Source organism: Amia ocellicauda, chromosome 1, assembly GCF_036373705.1.
Source record: "Amia ocellicauda isolate fAmiCal2 chromosome 1, fAmiCal2.hap1, whole genome shotgun sequence".
NCBI classification, from domain to species: domain Eukaryota; kingdom Metazoa; phylum Chordata; class Actinopteri; order Amiiformes; family Amiidae; genus Amia; species Amia ocellicauda.
This window is the reverse complement of record NC_089850.1, coordinates 41,064,520-41,081,006: the sequence shown is the minus strand read 5'-3', so window position 1 is coordinate 41,081,006 and position 16,487 is coordinate 41,064,520. Positions and strand designations below refer to the sequence as shown.

Here is a 16,487-nt window from a genome sequence, read left to right as displayed (position 1 = left end):
TGGGATGGTCTGGCATTATAAAATGCCAGCTCCATGTTAAGCTGTGTTGATTGGTTTCAATTATGACCATATTAGGATCTAAGTGAAACTTTGTGTTGCTCCTTGTTTTTAGGAGATTCAGGAGTTGGAAAGTCTATGTTTACTCAGAGCATGCTTAGAATACTCCAGAAGCACGGAGGGCAATTGATCAAACCAGGAACTATCCTTGGACAAGTGTTTCTGCACAATCAAGCGAAAACTGTCAGGTATACTTCTACTCCTAAAAGTTTTATTTATGTGAATGATATGGGGTAGATATGGACTATACTCTCAGGACAATGGCTTTACACAAGTGTTGCTTTATGACTGCTTTATGTTGTACCAAGGCAGTTATTACTCGCATATATATTTTTAAAACTTCAAAATCAGAAAAAGTAATGTAATAACTGTAATAAGGTAATAAGGTTTAATTTAGCTTATACAGACAGATTTTGCCACAAAGGAAAGATCCTGGCATCCCCTTGATCCATGGAAACTGCAACTGTAGAGGTACAACAGTCAACATATGATCACTAATCTTATTAAATTAGGTTTATTCAGAACCTTTCTCATCCACTACTCATTGGAAACCATCTTTACTGTTAGATTTAATGCAGTCTTTACTAAATAATATGAACAATATATTGAATGCAGTGTATACAGGATGAGAAGAAACACACCTTCAATGCCAACATCAAAGACATTAGTGATGTTAATAAAACAACATGGCAGTTAATAACCATATTGAAAAGTCGGTAGATGACAAACTTAATCAGCACAAAACTTCCTCAAATTGGGACACAAAAAAAAAAAAATATATATATATATATATATATATATATATATATATATATATATATATATATATATATATATAATGATAGACCAAATGCATTAAAAGTTTAATCTTGATCTTGATCTTAATGATCACCTACATGTGATATGTAGAGTATTTTAGTACAAGCTGCACATATTGGGAACTGAGACTCTTTGTGTATTGGCATAGGCCCCAGGTATAACTGTTGTTCATGTTGGATGGGTCCCCTGATATTTATTTTAAAATGTTTAATTGGGGTTTTAGTTACTCATGTAGAATGAGTGCTTGTTTTTTTTATACATTGTAACCATTTATTGCCCTGGATTATAAACTGGACTGTCTACATCTTTTTGAATGTCTGGTTCATTACAAGACAACTGTCTGCATGATAATCCAATTTATCTACAAGAAACAACAAAAAGCATCCGAAAATTAAGTGGTCATTCCAATCCTGAGTAACAATTTTGTCCAGTATACGCTTTCGCAAGTGAATTTATATCAAATTGAATGATAAGCATTTCTGCATTTTCAAGTATTTTTCTTGGAAGCCCCTGTTGCTTCAAATTCTCATCCTGGGTATCCAGAGGAGTTAGATGTATGGGCCCTGTACTGAACCGTGATTTCAGTCTGTGTTGGTGACCTATCTGGCAGAGGATTTCTTTTTCATTACTTACTTTACAGCATCCATACACTCAACCTGTCAATCTTCCTCACACTGCCCACTTTTCCTAGCTGTTACTGTTCCTAGTGTTATTTTTAATTGCTTCTCCACAATACTTTTGGTGCTTACAGTAAATAATCTTCTACAGAACTTAATTCCTTCCTCACTTGGGTTCTTTCCAGTTCTCTGCAGAACGTTTTAGATTCATAACCTGCAGTTCAAATTTTTAAATCCAGTACTAAACATTTGCTGAAATTACATTTGCACAGCTCTCTTACTTAGATGTGCTTGACTTTTATGGAAACCTGTACTGAGTATTCTTCTGCCCTCTGTCTCAAAGATAATTGTTAATTTTTGTTTTAAAGTCCATAAAGTATAAGAGGTCTCATTTAGAATGGTTATGTTTATGTTTGTAACAGCTTGATGGAGGATGTTAGTTCCCTGACTGCTGGCTTCCTGGGAGATACGAGAAGGAACAAACCAACCACAGGAGATTCGTCAACGAGTAAAGGTTACCATGGTAACAATGAGAAAAAATAAGACATTGCAGGAACATCTAGAGCAGAAAGCACTGTCTTGTTAATTACACTAAATAATCTGTAATAGATAAAGATTCAGAATGACTGGGCCAGGGCTGTTTGCTTTCTGTGAGAATTAGATGTTATATTGCTTTAGATATATAATGCTGTAATGGGTTTATTGGCTGAAATTAATTGATATAACTGTTCTTTAAAAAAAAAAAAAAAACTTTGACACCAAAAAGTGAAATATAAGAACACGATATTATCTTTGACCCTGAACTATTTTGTTGTGGTGTTTGTACGTTTTGTTTTTTCTCTTTTGTGGTGCTTGGGGGCTGTATCCCTTCAGATGCTGTCTTGAGAAGTCCATCTCTGGATCCATTGAACAGAACGCATAGTGTTAACAGTACTTCTGGACGTATAATGGCTTCCATTTTCCAGTGTACTGCTCGAACCAGCTCTGCCCAGATACAGGCCCATATCTTACAGAAACTTGTCAAGAAACGCAAAGACAATCTCGGAGCTCCGAAAGACAAAAGAGTATGAAATTCACAGTGTTAATAAGTGCATTCATAATTATTTCATGGCATATAAATGTACATGTACTTCATTGAAACGTTTTCAAATATAGAGAGGAATTTATGTGGTTTATTTACTTAAAAAAATATGAAAAATATATATTGAGCCTAAATATATGAAATGTAAATTTTTTTGAATTACTATGAAATCTATAGTTCTACCTGTCTTATCTAAATATCCTTTGCAGTTAAGTCTCAAGATACTGCAAACTTAACCAGCTATCTGTTGGAGGAAACCCTGCAGTTCCATAGTCCCTAGAATGAGAATAAAAGCCTGAATGAGTAAGGTCACATGGTACTTTGGGACTTACTTTGTTGTGCGTCACCCATGTGTGACTGTAAGAGTGATGGATTGCAGTGAGGAAAAGTGATCAGTCACAGCCAGTGGGTTTCAGCCAGTGTATCTGATTGGTCAGGTTTCCAGTCAAAGAAAAAAAAAAACATGTTTGTTGTATTTTTTTTGTGTAGAAAATAATTACGCAGGTGATCTGGTTGCCTTTTGCTAATAATAATAATAATAATAATAATAATAATAATAATAATAATAATCTTACCATCCTAACTAGTTTCAATTGAATCCATAATACATTTCTGTTTTGGTTTGTGAAGTAATCTGAATGTACTCTTTCAAGGTCTTGGTCTTTGTAGATGATGTGAATATGCCAGTCCCAGATGAGTATGGAGCCCAGCCTCCACTGGAGCTCATTCGGCAGTTCTTGGAGCTTCAAGGAGTCTTTGACACCAAGAACCTCACCTGGAGGGTAATTGAGTGTGTTGTGTTACTTGGTGTTGGGAAATCTGATCTGTTTTGTTTTTTGTTTTTCTAGAAACCTGAATAGTACATGTGAAATATGATGGAGGTTTTTGCTTTTAGAAGAAAATATTCAAATATGTGGGCTAAACTTAATAGTTTGTCGGAGAAAGTTATGTATTAAAAAAATATGTTAAAGATGTTTTACTTTATGTGCTGCTGATGTTGATGGTTGTTTTATTATTCTTTAAAATGTGTGATGGTCATTTTATTGTACTGTTCACTGATTTAATAGATAAGAGCATGTAATTGTGTGCAGAAATCTGGACCTTAAACAGATTGATGACATCTGGTGGGAACATGTGGAATTGCACATAATTGGCTTCTGCATGGATTTCTGTATCGATGTACTGAAGTCTTTGGCCATTACAATTGTATTGAAAAGGTCTGCTCCACTGAAATATTGGTGAATATCTCTACTGTCTCATGTGTTCATCACAGTAGCTGATGGGCAGCAGTATTTTATGCTGTGTTCAGCAAAAATGTTCAGCATTTGCATTTCTGATTTCAAAGACTGCAGACTGAGAAACAGGTTTAAAAATAAATGTTATCCCTGTTTCTAATGAGGAACACAGAGCAGGCATGGCTCATCTCCTGTCTTCTGTTACATAGAGAGGATCGGTTTACTACTGAAGTTCAAGACCCCCAAAAAAGCCCTTCTAATTGTCAGTGTATTCGTCTGCAGAATATTGAAGATGTGACATTATTTGCTGCCTGTGCTCCACCTGGAGGTGGGCGGCATGACATCAGCACACGTCTTCTGAGACATTTCTCCGTCATAGCTCTGCCGCATCCATCCGTGCAGTCCCTGCAGCACATCTTCCAGGTGATATGACCTCCTTTTTCATTAGAATCCTTTATTTATGTCTCGGCGGGAGGCATCCTGTGTGATTTAGTAGGTGCTCATAACAGTGAAAAGAGTAACCATCAAAAGCTGTGTCTTTTCTGGCCAATCAAGTGGCTTGTTCAGACCGCTAAAGATTCCATTCCCATCAGGTCCAGCTCGGGCGATTCCTGGGGAGCCGTGACTTTGTGGCCGAAGTGCAAAAGTGCAGGGCCCCACTGGTTTCCGCTTCTATTGCTGTCTATCAGGAGATGTGTCAAAGCCTGCTGCCCACGCCAACAAAATATCACTACACTTTCAATCTCAGAGACCTCTCCAAGGTAAGCAATTTTATTCACATTTCCAACAAGTATTCTATGTCACCATGAATAAGTATAGTATTATGTAATCTAAATGTCAAAAACCAAAAGGCAATGATTAAAATAGATGGTTTACTTCATGTTAAATGTATTAATTATGAATACATTTGCTTTTATAGGCATCGTGGGCACTTAAAAATGCATTTCTGAAAATTCCATTTCAGTTGTATCCATTTACATTCCGTTGAAACATACTTCATACAGCCTAATTTAATTGAATGCTACATGACTTTGTTCCTACAGTCTTAGCTGAAGGTGGTTGTTGTTTCAGGTCATTCAAGGTCTACAGCAAGCCCACGAGTCAGAGCTGATTTCCAGGGAAGCTGCGGCCCAGCTGTTTGTGCATGAGGCCACTCGTGTGTTCCACGACCGCCTGGTTAATGATCAGGACAGAGAATTGTTTCATCGGGTTCTATCCAGAGAACTCCATAACTATTTTAAGGTAATTTTCCACAGCCTTGAAATAATGAGTTTTATTTATAATAGATAAATAACTCTTGAGATGAAATGAAAAGCAAATATCTTTGTTCTTGTGCCAAAGCAAATATTAGGGCTAAAATAAAGTCTTATCTCCAGTGTCTTTAACATGAAAAAGTTTATTACGCCCCCTAATTAAATATGTAAATAAATAAATACATGTAAAATAACGTGACAATCAAATGTATCTAAGGCTTTCCACATTTTGTTCCTTTCATGTCTACACATAAAAAATAAGAACTTAGTGAGTAAGCAAAACTGGTTCAGAGTTTACCACTTAGAACAGTTTCATAAATATATATTTGTGGGAATGCCTAACTTTGATGACAGGGGTATGTCGACTTTTTTTCTCTGTAGCTTTAGGATTATTTTATGATAAAAAGAATAATTTGAAAGACATAGTGGAATTGCATTAATTTTAATAAATTCAGCAGAGCTGTAAGATTTATGAACAGACTTATAAGGGTAAAGATTAATGACTTTTACCATTATAGTATGTTAACTGTGTGACATGCAACTCCCCTATAGAATATTCAATGAGATTAATCATGAAGTATGATACCTATTTCCATAATTCATGTTTCTTAAGACGATAACGGGAGCATTTAAGCTCTAACTCTTGCCTTTGATGGAAGTAACAGCTCAGTGTAATAGTGAACTTAAAATAACCTGCATATTTGTCACTGGGAGCGGATGTTTACATATTTATGTCATTTGAGCATTGCCAGATAGGTTATTCACACTGGAAAGATGTGGGTGCAATCATATTTTCTTATTCTACAACACTCAAAATGCTAGCAATTGTGCATTGTTTCCAATAATATTGAATTGTTAAGAATATTTTAATTTAAAATAAATAGAACATGTTTGCTTTTCAACTTATCTTTGTATATATTTAAGGTCTCTTGGCCAGTTGAAAACCTGATGAAAGAACCCATTATATTTGGAGATTTTGTGGACATGAACGTCCCAGCTACACGCAGAATATATAAACAAATTGCAGATCAAAGGAAACTACAGACAGTCTTGGAAGAATATCACATCAGAAGCAGCAGTGGAAACTCACAGGTATTGTTTTAAAGGATAGATTAGTGACTATTAAGTCATTTTAAAGTGTTTAAGTGCTTGACATGGTGACATCCTAACCTGTATTCCCTCTCCCTTTTCCTTGTGTATATGTATATATATTTACCACCAAAGAAATTGCAGTTTAAGTATTTTTCAATTAAGTATTTATTTCATTACTCCAGTTTGTATCACACATATAATGTATGGATTTATTTATATACAGAGTTTTTCCTTTGATGGTTAATGAGTCATATACATGTTCTTCAAAGAGGCAGTGCAGCACATTACTAGAGCTGCCAGGGTGTTCAGACAACCAGGAGGACATATGATGCTGGTATGGAAGAAAGCTGAGTTTTATATGTTAAAATCAAATACTTCTATCTCACATTTTTAGTTTTTTTTTTTTTTTATCTTCAACTTTTGTTTCTCCACGTTATCTTGTCAATATTCTCTGTAATGTTAATAGTGATCATAGAACTGATACCGAGGCCTGGTGAAGAAAATTTAGCTTTTGTTAGTTCACCACAATCTGTCACAGTTTAGCGTCTTTTGTTCTCATGAGTTTTTCAGGCTGAAATTAAGATGGGGCTGGAGTCCTGAGTGGCTCATGGGGTTCAGGCCTCTGCCCTGAAGTGCAGGATGGGTCGTTCATACCCACAATGTTACCTGTTCCATCACCTTTATCTCAGCTCACCTTCTCGTTGTCTCTCTGCCCAGCTTGGACTGGACGGCACAGGAAAAGTCACCTGTGCATCACTGGCCTGCTACATTTCAGGCTGCCACCTCTATAGGCTGGCTGTGTCCCGTAGTTACAGCCACCCCGACTTCCGCGAGGATCTGAAAAAGGTCTTCAAGCAGACAGGACTTCACAGACAAAACACCGTGCTTCTCATCACAGATTCAGACATAGTTGAGGTAGGTGGTTGAATACAAAAGGATAGGAAACTGATTAAATGTCTTTCTAAACTTCATTACATACGTACCAGCTTTAAATGCAGATGCAGCCTATTTCATATAGATACATATACAATATATTTTCAAATTGAAAGGACCAGTAATAAGTGCACACATCAAAGCATTACAAGGTCAGAAGGGTATTTCAATTATTTATGAATTCTGTAATGAACCTGACTGTAAGATGCTGTGATTTGATGGACAGGATGACAAAAATCAAGGATTAAATCTCAGCCTTATTTACTTAATTTGCTTAATAATATACACTGGTATGCACTGGGGATAAGAGGATTTCACAGAAGAAACTAGGGGTTTCATTTCAAAATGTCCAAATGCAAAGGCAGTCACATACAATAAACTGGCATTCAGTGTGTAAGAAGAAAGTCTGTACCTTTCTGCATTCTACATATGATAGGTATAGTTCTGAATATTACAGCAGCTGTGTGATCCAGAAACTGAAGATGTCTGTAGACTTTGGTTTGTGCTGAACCTATGGGACACACTGCACTTCTTTTGTGTTTTCAGTATTTGCTCATCAAGTTAAACATATCTAGTTTGTGTTTCCTTCAGATGTTTTTTTTTTCAGATGTTTGAAATTACAGATCACATTTCTGTTATTACCCTCAAAGGACTCCTTCCTTGAGGACATAAACTGCATTGTGAACTCTGGTGAGGTGCCTGGCTTGTTTGACAATGAAGAGATTGATGGAATTGCTGTTCAGCTCAACACAGTTGCAGAAGGGTCTGTCAATGACAGCAGAGAAGAACTGTATGCATTTTTCCTGAAGGTATGATGTTTTTAGGCTGCTTATCTAAGTTAAAGCAAAAGGCAGTCTTTCAGTGAACACTAAATGTCTGCAGATTTATTGTACATGTTTCTTACTTGTATTCAAAACTTGCATTTGTTAGCAAAACCAAGATAATCTACCGAATTATATTCAGCTATATTTTTACCTCTCTGCCTTATCTACAGGTCCTTTGTGTCTTGCACAATAGCAGGGAGGTATGACACATGCAGAATGGAAGTATTCAGTCTTAAAGATCACAGAAGAGTCTGTCGTTTAAGAAATACCCAGACATCTATTCAACTTTAATAGATAAATAATTGTCCTGTGAAAAGGTAGTTTTTAATAGCTGGATGTTGATGTAACATACACTCCTTAGCCCCCCCTTATCTCTTCAGCTTTCCCCAGATATACACAAGATGATCCCAGCAGTTTCTCTTTTTTCCACAGATATCAGGCAATGGATTTATTTAAGTCATTGGGAAGATTATTTTTCTCCAAGCCTTTTAGTGAGACAGCCTACTGAGAATGTATTTCCATCTTCAGCATTTTAACTGCCAATGTATTTGTGAAGCCGAAATATTTAAATTTTTTGGGCCCAATGTCGATCACTGGCACAATTGTCAGAGCCAGATGAAAGTAGTATAGTGGGCAATCATGTGTAACAAATGTTGCCCTTAAATAAGGCAAACATGGACTGTCATGGCTTGATTTTGATACCATCTTAGTATTGTTCAACACTTTTCTTTATAGAGCTGCACACATTGCCATATGTACGTGAACAAGAAGCTCATTGCTATTTATCAAAATCAGTTTTACAAAATAGAATTGAAATGTCACACTGACTCAGTGTATTTACCTGTATTGTCATACCTTTATTTTGTATTTTACTTGTTTAACATTTTAAGTTTGTATAGTAAAAAGGTCCACTTTCACTTGAACTTTCTCTGAACGTCAGCACATATTCATAGGAAACGGAAAAGCCAACATGATCCTTTTCTTTTTTCTTTTATTCTTTCTCGTGAGACTTTTCAAAGGGCACATTTGAGAGGGATGCCACCTCTTCCACACCAAAAACTTACAAGATAAAAAAACAAAAACGTATTCCATTTCTTTAGCCATGGCTCTGCCCTAAAACTAGTCAATAAAAGCAGTGACTAATGTTTTTTTTAAATGACTGTTTCAGCAAGTGCGGCAGAGACTTCACATCGCTGTGGCATCCAGCCCGGCGGGGGCCACTCTGCGCCAGTACTGCCGTGTGCACCCGGCTCTGCTCAACTGCTGCACTATAGACTGGTACAGTGAGTGGACCAGAGATGCCCTGCTCAGAGTGGCCGAAATCTACATTCACTCCATGGACCTGCGTGACAAACACAAGGTATAATCGTTGCCAATCTATACACTGAGACAATCTTAGTGTTTGAGATGGTTACAGAGATCCATCTTCAAGATAATACATGGGGGGTATATACACTTCATTTATTTTTCCTTCTGCTTTTCAGATTATGTTTCTCAAGTAAGTTCATGTCAAAACATACATTTGAAAAGTTACTATAGTTTATTTATTTCATTTTGTAATTAACTTTGTTTTCAAAATCATACCCCCACACCCTTTAATAACATTTAATTTCATACTCAGCCTGCACTCTGTTTCACTCCATAAACTGTGAGTGACATGTCTGTTGTATATTCAGAACCTTGCCTACACATCCTTCCTTGCCTTTCAGGGTCTGCAGGATGGTGTCGCTCAGGTGTGTGTGGATGTCCACCACAGTGTGTCTCTTGCTGTGGCCCAGTACTGGGAGGAGATGAGGAGGCATTATTATGTAACTCCCAGCAGTTTCCTGGAGTTCATAGACACATTCTCCAGAATGTCCCAAACTGAGAAAACTAAGATTCACAATATAAGGTTAGTAATGAAGTCAATCCATTACAGATTACAGAAACTCTTTGGCATGTGAAATGAGATGTAATAAAGTCAATGGAGGCCATCTTAACACATCTCTCTCTACCAGTCTCACAGTGTGACTAGTGTCCAGCTGTGCAGCTGTACTCATTCCTACTAACTCTCTCTTCTCCAAAAGGGATCGATTTAACAATGGACTGTCCACCTTATCTGAGGCCGCAGCCCTGGTCAGAGTAATGCAAGACGAGCTGGTGGCCTTGGGTCCCAAGATTGAAGAAAAGTCTCAGGTGAAGTTTGTTTCAGCAAAATATCTGTTGTTTGTTTCTGAGACTATTAATTTAATGTTGTTCATGTATTATTTTTGTATTATTTTGTACAAGAGTCTACAATCACACTGTTAATGAAATAAAACTGCACATGTTAAAATGCATGGAACTGTGTATCCATGTCAGGATATTGAAGTCCTGATGGACAAACTGAAAAAGGACTCCGAGGCAGTGGAGCAGGTCCGGGCTATTGTCAAAATGGAAGAAGATATAATGAAAGAAGAAACTAGAATTGTTCGGGAATATGCAGAGGTACATTTCCATTCCTTTCATCCAACAGGTGTCTTTGTGTTGTTGAGAAATTAATGTTTACAGGCGTCCAACAGGCTGACGACAGCTGACTGACAAACAATGCCAAAAACTGCATTTTATTTTTTGTGATTGTGTGTTTCATTTTTTTGGCATATGAATTAGCTAATATAATACAGAGGAATCCACAGCTAAGGATGCCTTATACATTAGCCTCTGTTTTGTAGAATAGACAAAAGGTAATGTTTCAAGATGAGTCTGGGATGAGCGTTCCTCATTTTTAAGAAAAGGAAGAAATAAAAATGCAATTTTGTATCTGGTACAGCAAGCCACAGCTGATTTGAATGCAGTCATGCCAATGGTGGAGAAAGCAGTCTCTGCTCTGGATGCCCTAGAAAAATCAGACATCTCAGAAATCAGGTACATGTGCAAGAGCTGTGCTTTATTTGTAATAACATCAGTCTGAGACATGTAACACCAGTCTGAGACATGTAACCCTCCTGCTTGAATGACACATCTATGTTGAGGTGGACTGACAGTGGAGAATTCTCCAGCTGGAAGCACTGCATTCAGAGTGAGCGCAAAATCAAAATGCCAGGCCTGCCTTTTACTTTAATTCACTTGCTTACTTTGCATAAAATGCACTGTTATGTTTCCTTTATTTGAACAGAGTTTATACCAGTCCCCCTGATTTGGTCCTGACTGTGATGCATGCAGTGTGTATCCTGCTGCAGCAGAAGCCTGACTGGAGCACGGCTAAACGGCTGCTGGGAGACCCTGGCTTCCTTAAGCGACTTGTTAGCCTTGATAAAGACAGCTTGCCTGAGAAGGTAATGAGACACAGCCTTCTAGGTGTGGTACAGGTGCAGTGTTTACCTCACACCTTTTAAAGATGATCCAAGTGTTCTTCATCACTTCTGCGCATTGCATAGGATACACATGGAGTCATCAGCTAGCCCAAATGTCTCCTTCATTTTCATAGCTTGACTGTTTCCCATTTGGTATAGTCAGCATTCTTATACATCCTGCACTATACTTTCATGATTTTATAAGAAAGAATTTGTGTTACTTTTGCTGGGACACATCCCACTTTCAACAGCCTCAATCTTTTGTTTTAATCCAACTGGAATTGTACATGTATATGCAAACATTGAGTTAATCATACTGTTGCTGTTTTGTTTACTATTTCAATCTGTTATAGGTATTTTTGAAGCTACGAAGATATTCCCAAAATCCAGACTTCACCCCTGAAAAGGTTGGCTTAGTGTCTGTTGCATGTCAGTCCATGTGTCTTTGGGTTTTGGCTCTGGAACATTATCATGAAGTGCATAAGGTACGTCTGGCAGTTTATTATTTAAATATCCTTGAATTGTATGAAAGATATAGGGATAGAGATATAGGCCTAACTGCATACAACAGTATACACGATTTTCAAGAGTAAAAAGTATCAGTTGAGACTATGATAAACAGCGCAACAAATGTTACAAGATATCATCATTTGAAAAACAATGGCTGCTTCAAAGGTTTTAAAGTTTTTAAAGTTTGAAAGAATGCAATTTGTTGTATTATATAAGAGGCCATAGCAGTTCTCTTGGATTAACAAAGCTTTGTAAAGCAAAGATAGTGCTTCCAAAAAGATATACATGTATCATGACAAATTCTTGATATGCATAATCAGAAGAAAATAACACAGTATATTAAGTCCCCAAGAATATAGGACGGTGTCAAATGTAGCATGCACTATGTGTAATAAGCGTGCAGACATTTGCATTGCTTCATCGTTATATAAATGAGTTTGACCTATATACAGCATCAGCTATCAGATTCTGCTAATAACATTATCTGGGCTAATCGGTTTATGTCAGTAAAATATGAAGCATAATAAATAAATGAAAAGCCACAAAAGAACACTTATTTCAGGTAACAGTTTTTACTACAGTTTATTTATTTTTGTGAATGGCAGCTGCATTTTAGGACCTAATAAATGGCACCCCTGATAGACCATGTTTTGGGTAAATACCAACAAACAGATAACAGCAAGGCTTTCCAGGAGCCTGTAGAATGGAGGTTTAAGGAACAGCTGGGTGACAAGGGGAAGACTCCTGTCAAAGCAGTGCAGGCAGTATTCCTCAATACAGCATTTCTTCTTGATATTCTGTTCAAGGATTAATCCTATGAATTACAAAAACATTTTCAAGGGAAGAATCAAATAATTAATTTTAAGCTTCTAAATTATCCTTCAATACCCTGATTGATGATTTCCCAGATTGGTACTTCTTATACATATAGAAAGGAAAACCAAACTACACTGCAGTCATATACAAGTGAAAGTTCACATGTTCCTGTTGGTTTCACACCTTGCATTTTAAATGCTCAGCTTTGAGTGAGCTGAGGGTTTTGTCCTTGTGTTCTGGGGGAGTTGTGCACTTCAGAGCTTCAAACGGCGATAGATTGGCTGTGGTCTGGGTCATCCAGTCAACAAAAGACTTCATGTTGCAGTCACATGCCCAAGGGTTATCATGCAGGTATACATCTTTAAGGTCTGAAAATATTAGAAAAATAATTAATTCCAATACCTTGTTTGAATGTGTTCTTTACATTTCTGTGAGTGAAATCAATAAAATGTTATACTCTTATCAGACAATACAAGTTATAACCACATTTTACTAACTTATAACATTGTCCAGGGTTGTTTGGTACATGCTAGGATGATATTTACCAGCAGTGACAATTAATTAAAAACTAGGTAGGCAATATTAATGTTTCCCACATTAAAGCAAGGAATAGTGATATCCAAAATGTCTAGAAAACAAATGTTTAACACCTTTCTGTTTTTATCTGATTGAAAATGTCAGTCTAAGGAAAAGGACATTCATAAAACAAAATAAATGCACTAAAACTTATATATGATCAAATAACCTGTCTCACTAGTCATACGGTTGGAAAACTCTTATCTTCTTTATTTTCTCCTTCATCATCATCTTTCTTATCTTCTTGATTTTTTCGAATATGTTATATGATTCTATACAGGTCCTGGGTATATGGACCTATCTCAGAAGCTGAGGTGACAGTGTTTTATAAAATGCATTAAGAATTGTTTCTATTGTTGTGATGTGAAACAGAATTCAGAAGCAATCACATTATCTATAAGTAAGTGTTTGCCTTAGATTTAGAGTTAATACCAATTTTGCTTATGTGTAATGTAAGCTCTATGTCTTGAACATCATGCTAAATTGAAAACATTATTTTAAAAATACTTTCTGTGTAGTTTCACTCTTACGGGTCTATTTCTATCATGCGAAAAATGAGTAGCAGAAAACTGAGTATAATGAAACTTTATGTTCTGTTCATATAATGTATTCTATAATTCAGCTGTAAAATTGACACTTTATTAGAGTGTACAAAAAATGTGCATACCTGGCAGCTTAGTAAGTAAATTGCCTTCAATAGTCTTCAGCCTGTTTCCACTTAGTGCAACCTGTGTGAGCTTGGGCATGTGTTTGAATACATCTTCAGGCAGAATGTCAATTTCATTATTTCTCATGTACAGCTCTTGCATTTCGGATAAGCCCTCAAACATTGCAGCAGTCACTGTTGAAATCTGATTGTTGTCCAACACCAGCATTTCCAGTTTGATCAAAGGTCTCAAGGTCCCAGCCGAGAGGTTCCTGATGTTGTTGTTATCCAGGTTGAGAAACTGGACCTCTCCCAGACCAATGAAAGCTTTGGGAGAAACTACCCCAATCTTGTTGAAGGCCAGATCCAAGACCTTTAATGCTGTTAGGGGCTTGAATACATTTGGGGGAATGGTGGTGAGGGAGTTTACCGGTAGATCCAAGTCTGAGAGATTCCTGAGGCCAACAAACAATCCAGGTTTGAGTGTAGTAATGTGGTTCTGTCCCAGCATGAGGAAGCGCAGATTGATGAGCTCTTGGAAGCCTTTCAGAGGTAGTTTTGATATCTGGTTGCCATACAAGTTCAATAGCATGAGCCTCCTGGCCCCTGAAAAAGCCAGAGGATGGATTGCTTGGATTGCATTGAGTTCTAGATTTATACTTTCAAGTTTTGGGATTGATTTTATAGCATTTGCTGGTAGGTCTTGTAAAAGGTTTTCACCTTAAAAAGAGGCAATGAGTAGAATCTTAAAATCATAGAACAAACAGAATCAATATTGGTATGAATATCACAAAGATCGGGAGTCAATGAATTAGCTTTTTTTTAGGTATTTGAAAAAATAAGACATTGGATAATGAATATGACTGATGAAAAAGTAAAAAACAAATGGTTCATGGAGAGATTTCAGTATAAAATATAGGGGAAAAAGTTGTTTTTCTTATTTGTTTTTTTGTTTATTACTATGTCTCATAAATAATCTAGTTAATCTCTTCCAAATGTAAATAAAAATGGATATGAAAGTTGTTGTTTTTTTAACTTTACGTTCAACTCATTTAAAAAAACATACCCATTTTGAGGATCCATGAATCGTGGGGTAGATTGGGTGGGATAGAAATCAGCCCTTTCTTGTGGCAGTCCATCTCTGTTCTCTCAGCACTGACCCTGTGAGAGCATTCACATGCACCTGGACATCTGTCTGCACCCTCAGACACACAGGCAATGCACATCACCAGCACAATCGGTAACAGCATTTTCCTTCAGGTGTTACAATAGTCCCCAAAATACAAATATATGTTAATAGCATACATATATATGTCTATATGTGTGTGTGTGTGTGTGTGTATAATTTATAATGTAATATAGTTTTAAATGTATCTTACCGTGAAAACTGCAAAGTTTATCAAAGATGTGATATCAGCGATTTCCGATTCCTTCTCAAACTGAGCACTGGCTTTTCTGCGGAATCTGTGTTGCTTGTATAAAGGTGTATCAGTTTCACTGCCTTGTATCTACTTGTGAGAATGAGCACCTGAGCCAAAGTAACTAGCCTGCCTAGCAGCAGTACAAGTCCAAATTTAGCATAGCAGGAAAAATGGTTTTGAAACAGTTTTTGGAGAAAAATGACATGAACAGATTATGGACAAAATATACTTCATGGTTTGTGAGAAATGTGGGCTGTCATATCCGTTACCTCACAACATGTTGACTTGCATCTCTTTGTCAAACTGAACACTTATGTCTGGAAGCTGAAAGCAAATATTTTAAAAGGTGGCTTTGGCTTTGAGGTTGTTTGACTTGGAGAGGCTTATAATGATGTTCATTCAGATTGATGTCCTTGGCTTCTGGAGTGTCAAGCTAGATGATAGGTGATGTCTGTGAATCTTACAAAAGCACCACAGTTCAGCACTGTGTCAGCAAAATACTGAGAGTGATCTATGAATCAGGTAATATCTTCAGAGCGTTGTGAAAGCTGACAGGGATGCAGGGGTGTTTGGTCACCTGAGCATTGTTCAGCTTTAAAGAGTCAGGAATCCTTCAACCCCTCAGTTGTCAAATCTAAAAGAGACTTGTTAAGAATGTCGAAGCTTACATTGTTATAGAATGAACTGGACTTATTTTGTTTTGTGGCGAAAAGGATCATAATACTAGTTGTTCATGTAGTAAGTGTCCGGACAGAGGCTTGTTTCAAGATCAACAGGAAGCGGAATAACTGAACCACTCCATTAGATTATAAGTGGGGAAGCTGACACCCTTGGTAAAGTAAAAAAGAAAACACGTTTGACCCCAAGACAGTCAATAACAAGACCAACACAGAGAGTCCTCACGAAGACTGATTTTTCAATCAATATTAAGACAAAACACCAGTATGGATGACGTCTTCAGCATTTGATATTCCTCCATGACACTACTTGTTTTCATCCCTTACAACATATTGCCAGGAACATGGATGGGATACATTGATAGATAGACAAGGTCGAGGTGTCCACAGTCATTAGATCATACCTGCAAGTGTTATTTTTGTGAGCTTATTACAAGAAAAGTGATATACTGCAGCAAACTTTGAAGGCTAAGGGAACAAAGGTAGTTCAGATCTGATTAAACTCTGACATTACTGAACATCCTCCTGCTGATGCAATGAAGCATCACAGAGTGTCTTTGTCCTTTACATTTTTATCAAGCATATCATCTTCCAACTACCCTATGTTTCTCAAAATACT

General features: G+C 36.9%; 2 protein-coding genes across 2 annotated transcripts in view; one reads left to right on the top strand and one right to left on the bottom strand.

Annotated features, from left to right (window-relative positions):
- The window catches only part of LOC136759096 (dynein axonemal heavy chain 6), a 95,329-nt gene that overhangs the window by 64,102 nt on the left and 14,740 nt on the right, over positions 1–16,487 (top strand). The window contains exons 48-65 of the mRNA XM_066713932.1: positions 113–245; positions 1,916–2,016; positions 2,367–2,557; positions 3,228–3,356; positions 4,092–4,232; positions 4,403–4,570; positions 4,881–5,051; positions 5,987–6,154; positions 6,414–6,488; positions 6,872–7,069; positions 7,738–7,896; positions 9,080–9,271; positions 9,621–9,802; positions 9,978–10,086; positions 10,252–10,377; positions 10,700–10,794; positions 11,045–11,204; positions 11,576–11,707. Coding sequence (XP_066570029.1) covers positions 113–245; positions 1,916–2,016; positions 2,367–2,557; positions 3,228–3,356; positions 4,092–4,232; positions 4,403–4,570; positions 4,881–5,051; positions 5,987–6,154; positions 6,414–6,488; positions 6,872–7,069; positions 7,738–7,896; positions 9,080–9,271; positions 9,621–9,802; positions 9,978–10,086; positions 10,252–10,377; positions 10,700–10,794; positions 11,045–11,204; positions 11,576–11,707 — 2,630 coding nt within the window. The remainder of the gene's footprint in view (positions 1–112; positions 246–1,915; positions 2,017–2,366; positions 2,558–3,227; positions 3,357–4,091; positions 4,233–4,402; positions 4,571–4,880; positions 5,052–5,986; positions 6,155–6,413; positions 6,489–6,871; positions 7,070–7,737; positions 7,897–9,079; positions 9,272–9,620; positions 9,803–9,977; positions 10,087–10,251; positions 10,378–10,699; positions 10,795–11,044; positions 11,205–11,575; positions 11,708–16,487) is intronic.
- On the bottom strand, positions 12,296–15,267 carry LOC136750325 (leucine-rich repeat-containing protein 15). The gene is made up of 5 exons (XM_066705304.1): positions 15,150–15,267; positions 14,837–15,024; positions 13,792–14,490; positions 12,732–12,916; positions 12,296–12,546 (listed from the first exon to the last, which is right to left on the bottom strand). The coding sequence occupies exons 2-5, from the start codon at positions 15,018–15,020 to the stop codon at positions 12,541–12,543; spliced, it is 1,074 nt and encodes a 357-aa protein (XP_066561401.1). The 5' UTR covers positions 15,021–15,024; positions 15,150–15,267; the 3' UTR covers positions 12,296–12,540.

Bases quoted from the DNA above. Each gene is read 5' to 3' on its own strand.
- LOC136750325 (XM_066705304.1), bottom strand. From the start codon at position 15,020: ATGCTGTTACCGATTGTGCTGGTGATGTGCATTGCCTGTGTGTCTGAG. The intron at 14,491-14,836 runs GTATGTTTTTTT...CCTCTTTTTAAG, and splicing joins TTCATGGATCCTCAAAATGG to GTGAAAACCTTTTACAAGAC. The intron at 12,917-13,791 runs GTATGCACATTT...TAATATTTTCAG, and splicing joins TTTACTTACTAAGCTGCCAG to ACCTTAAAGATGTATACCTG.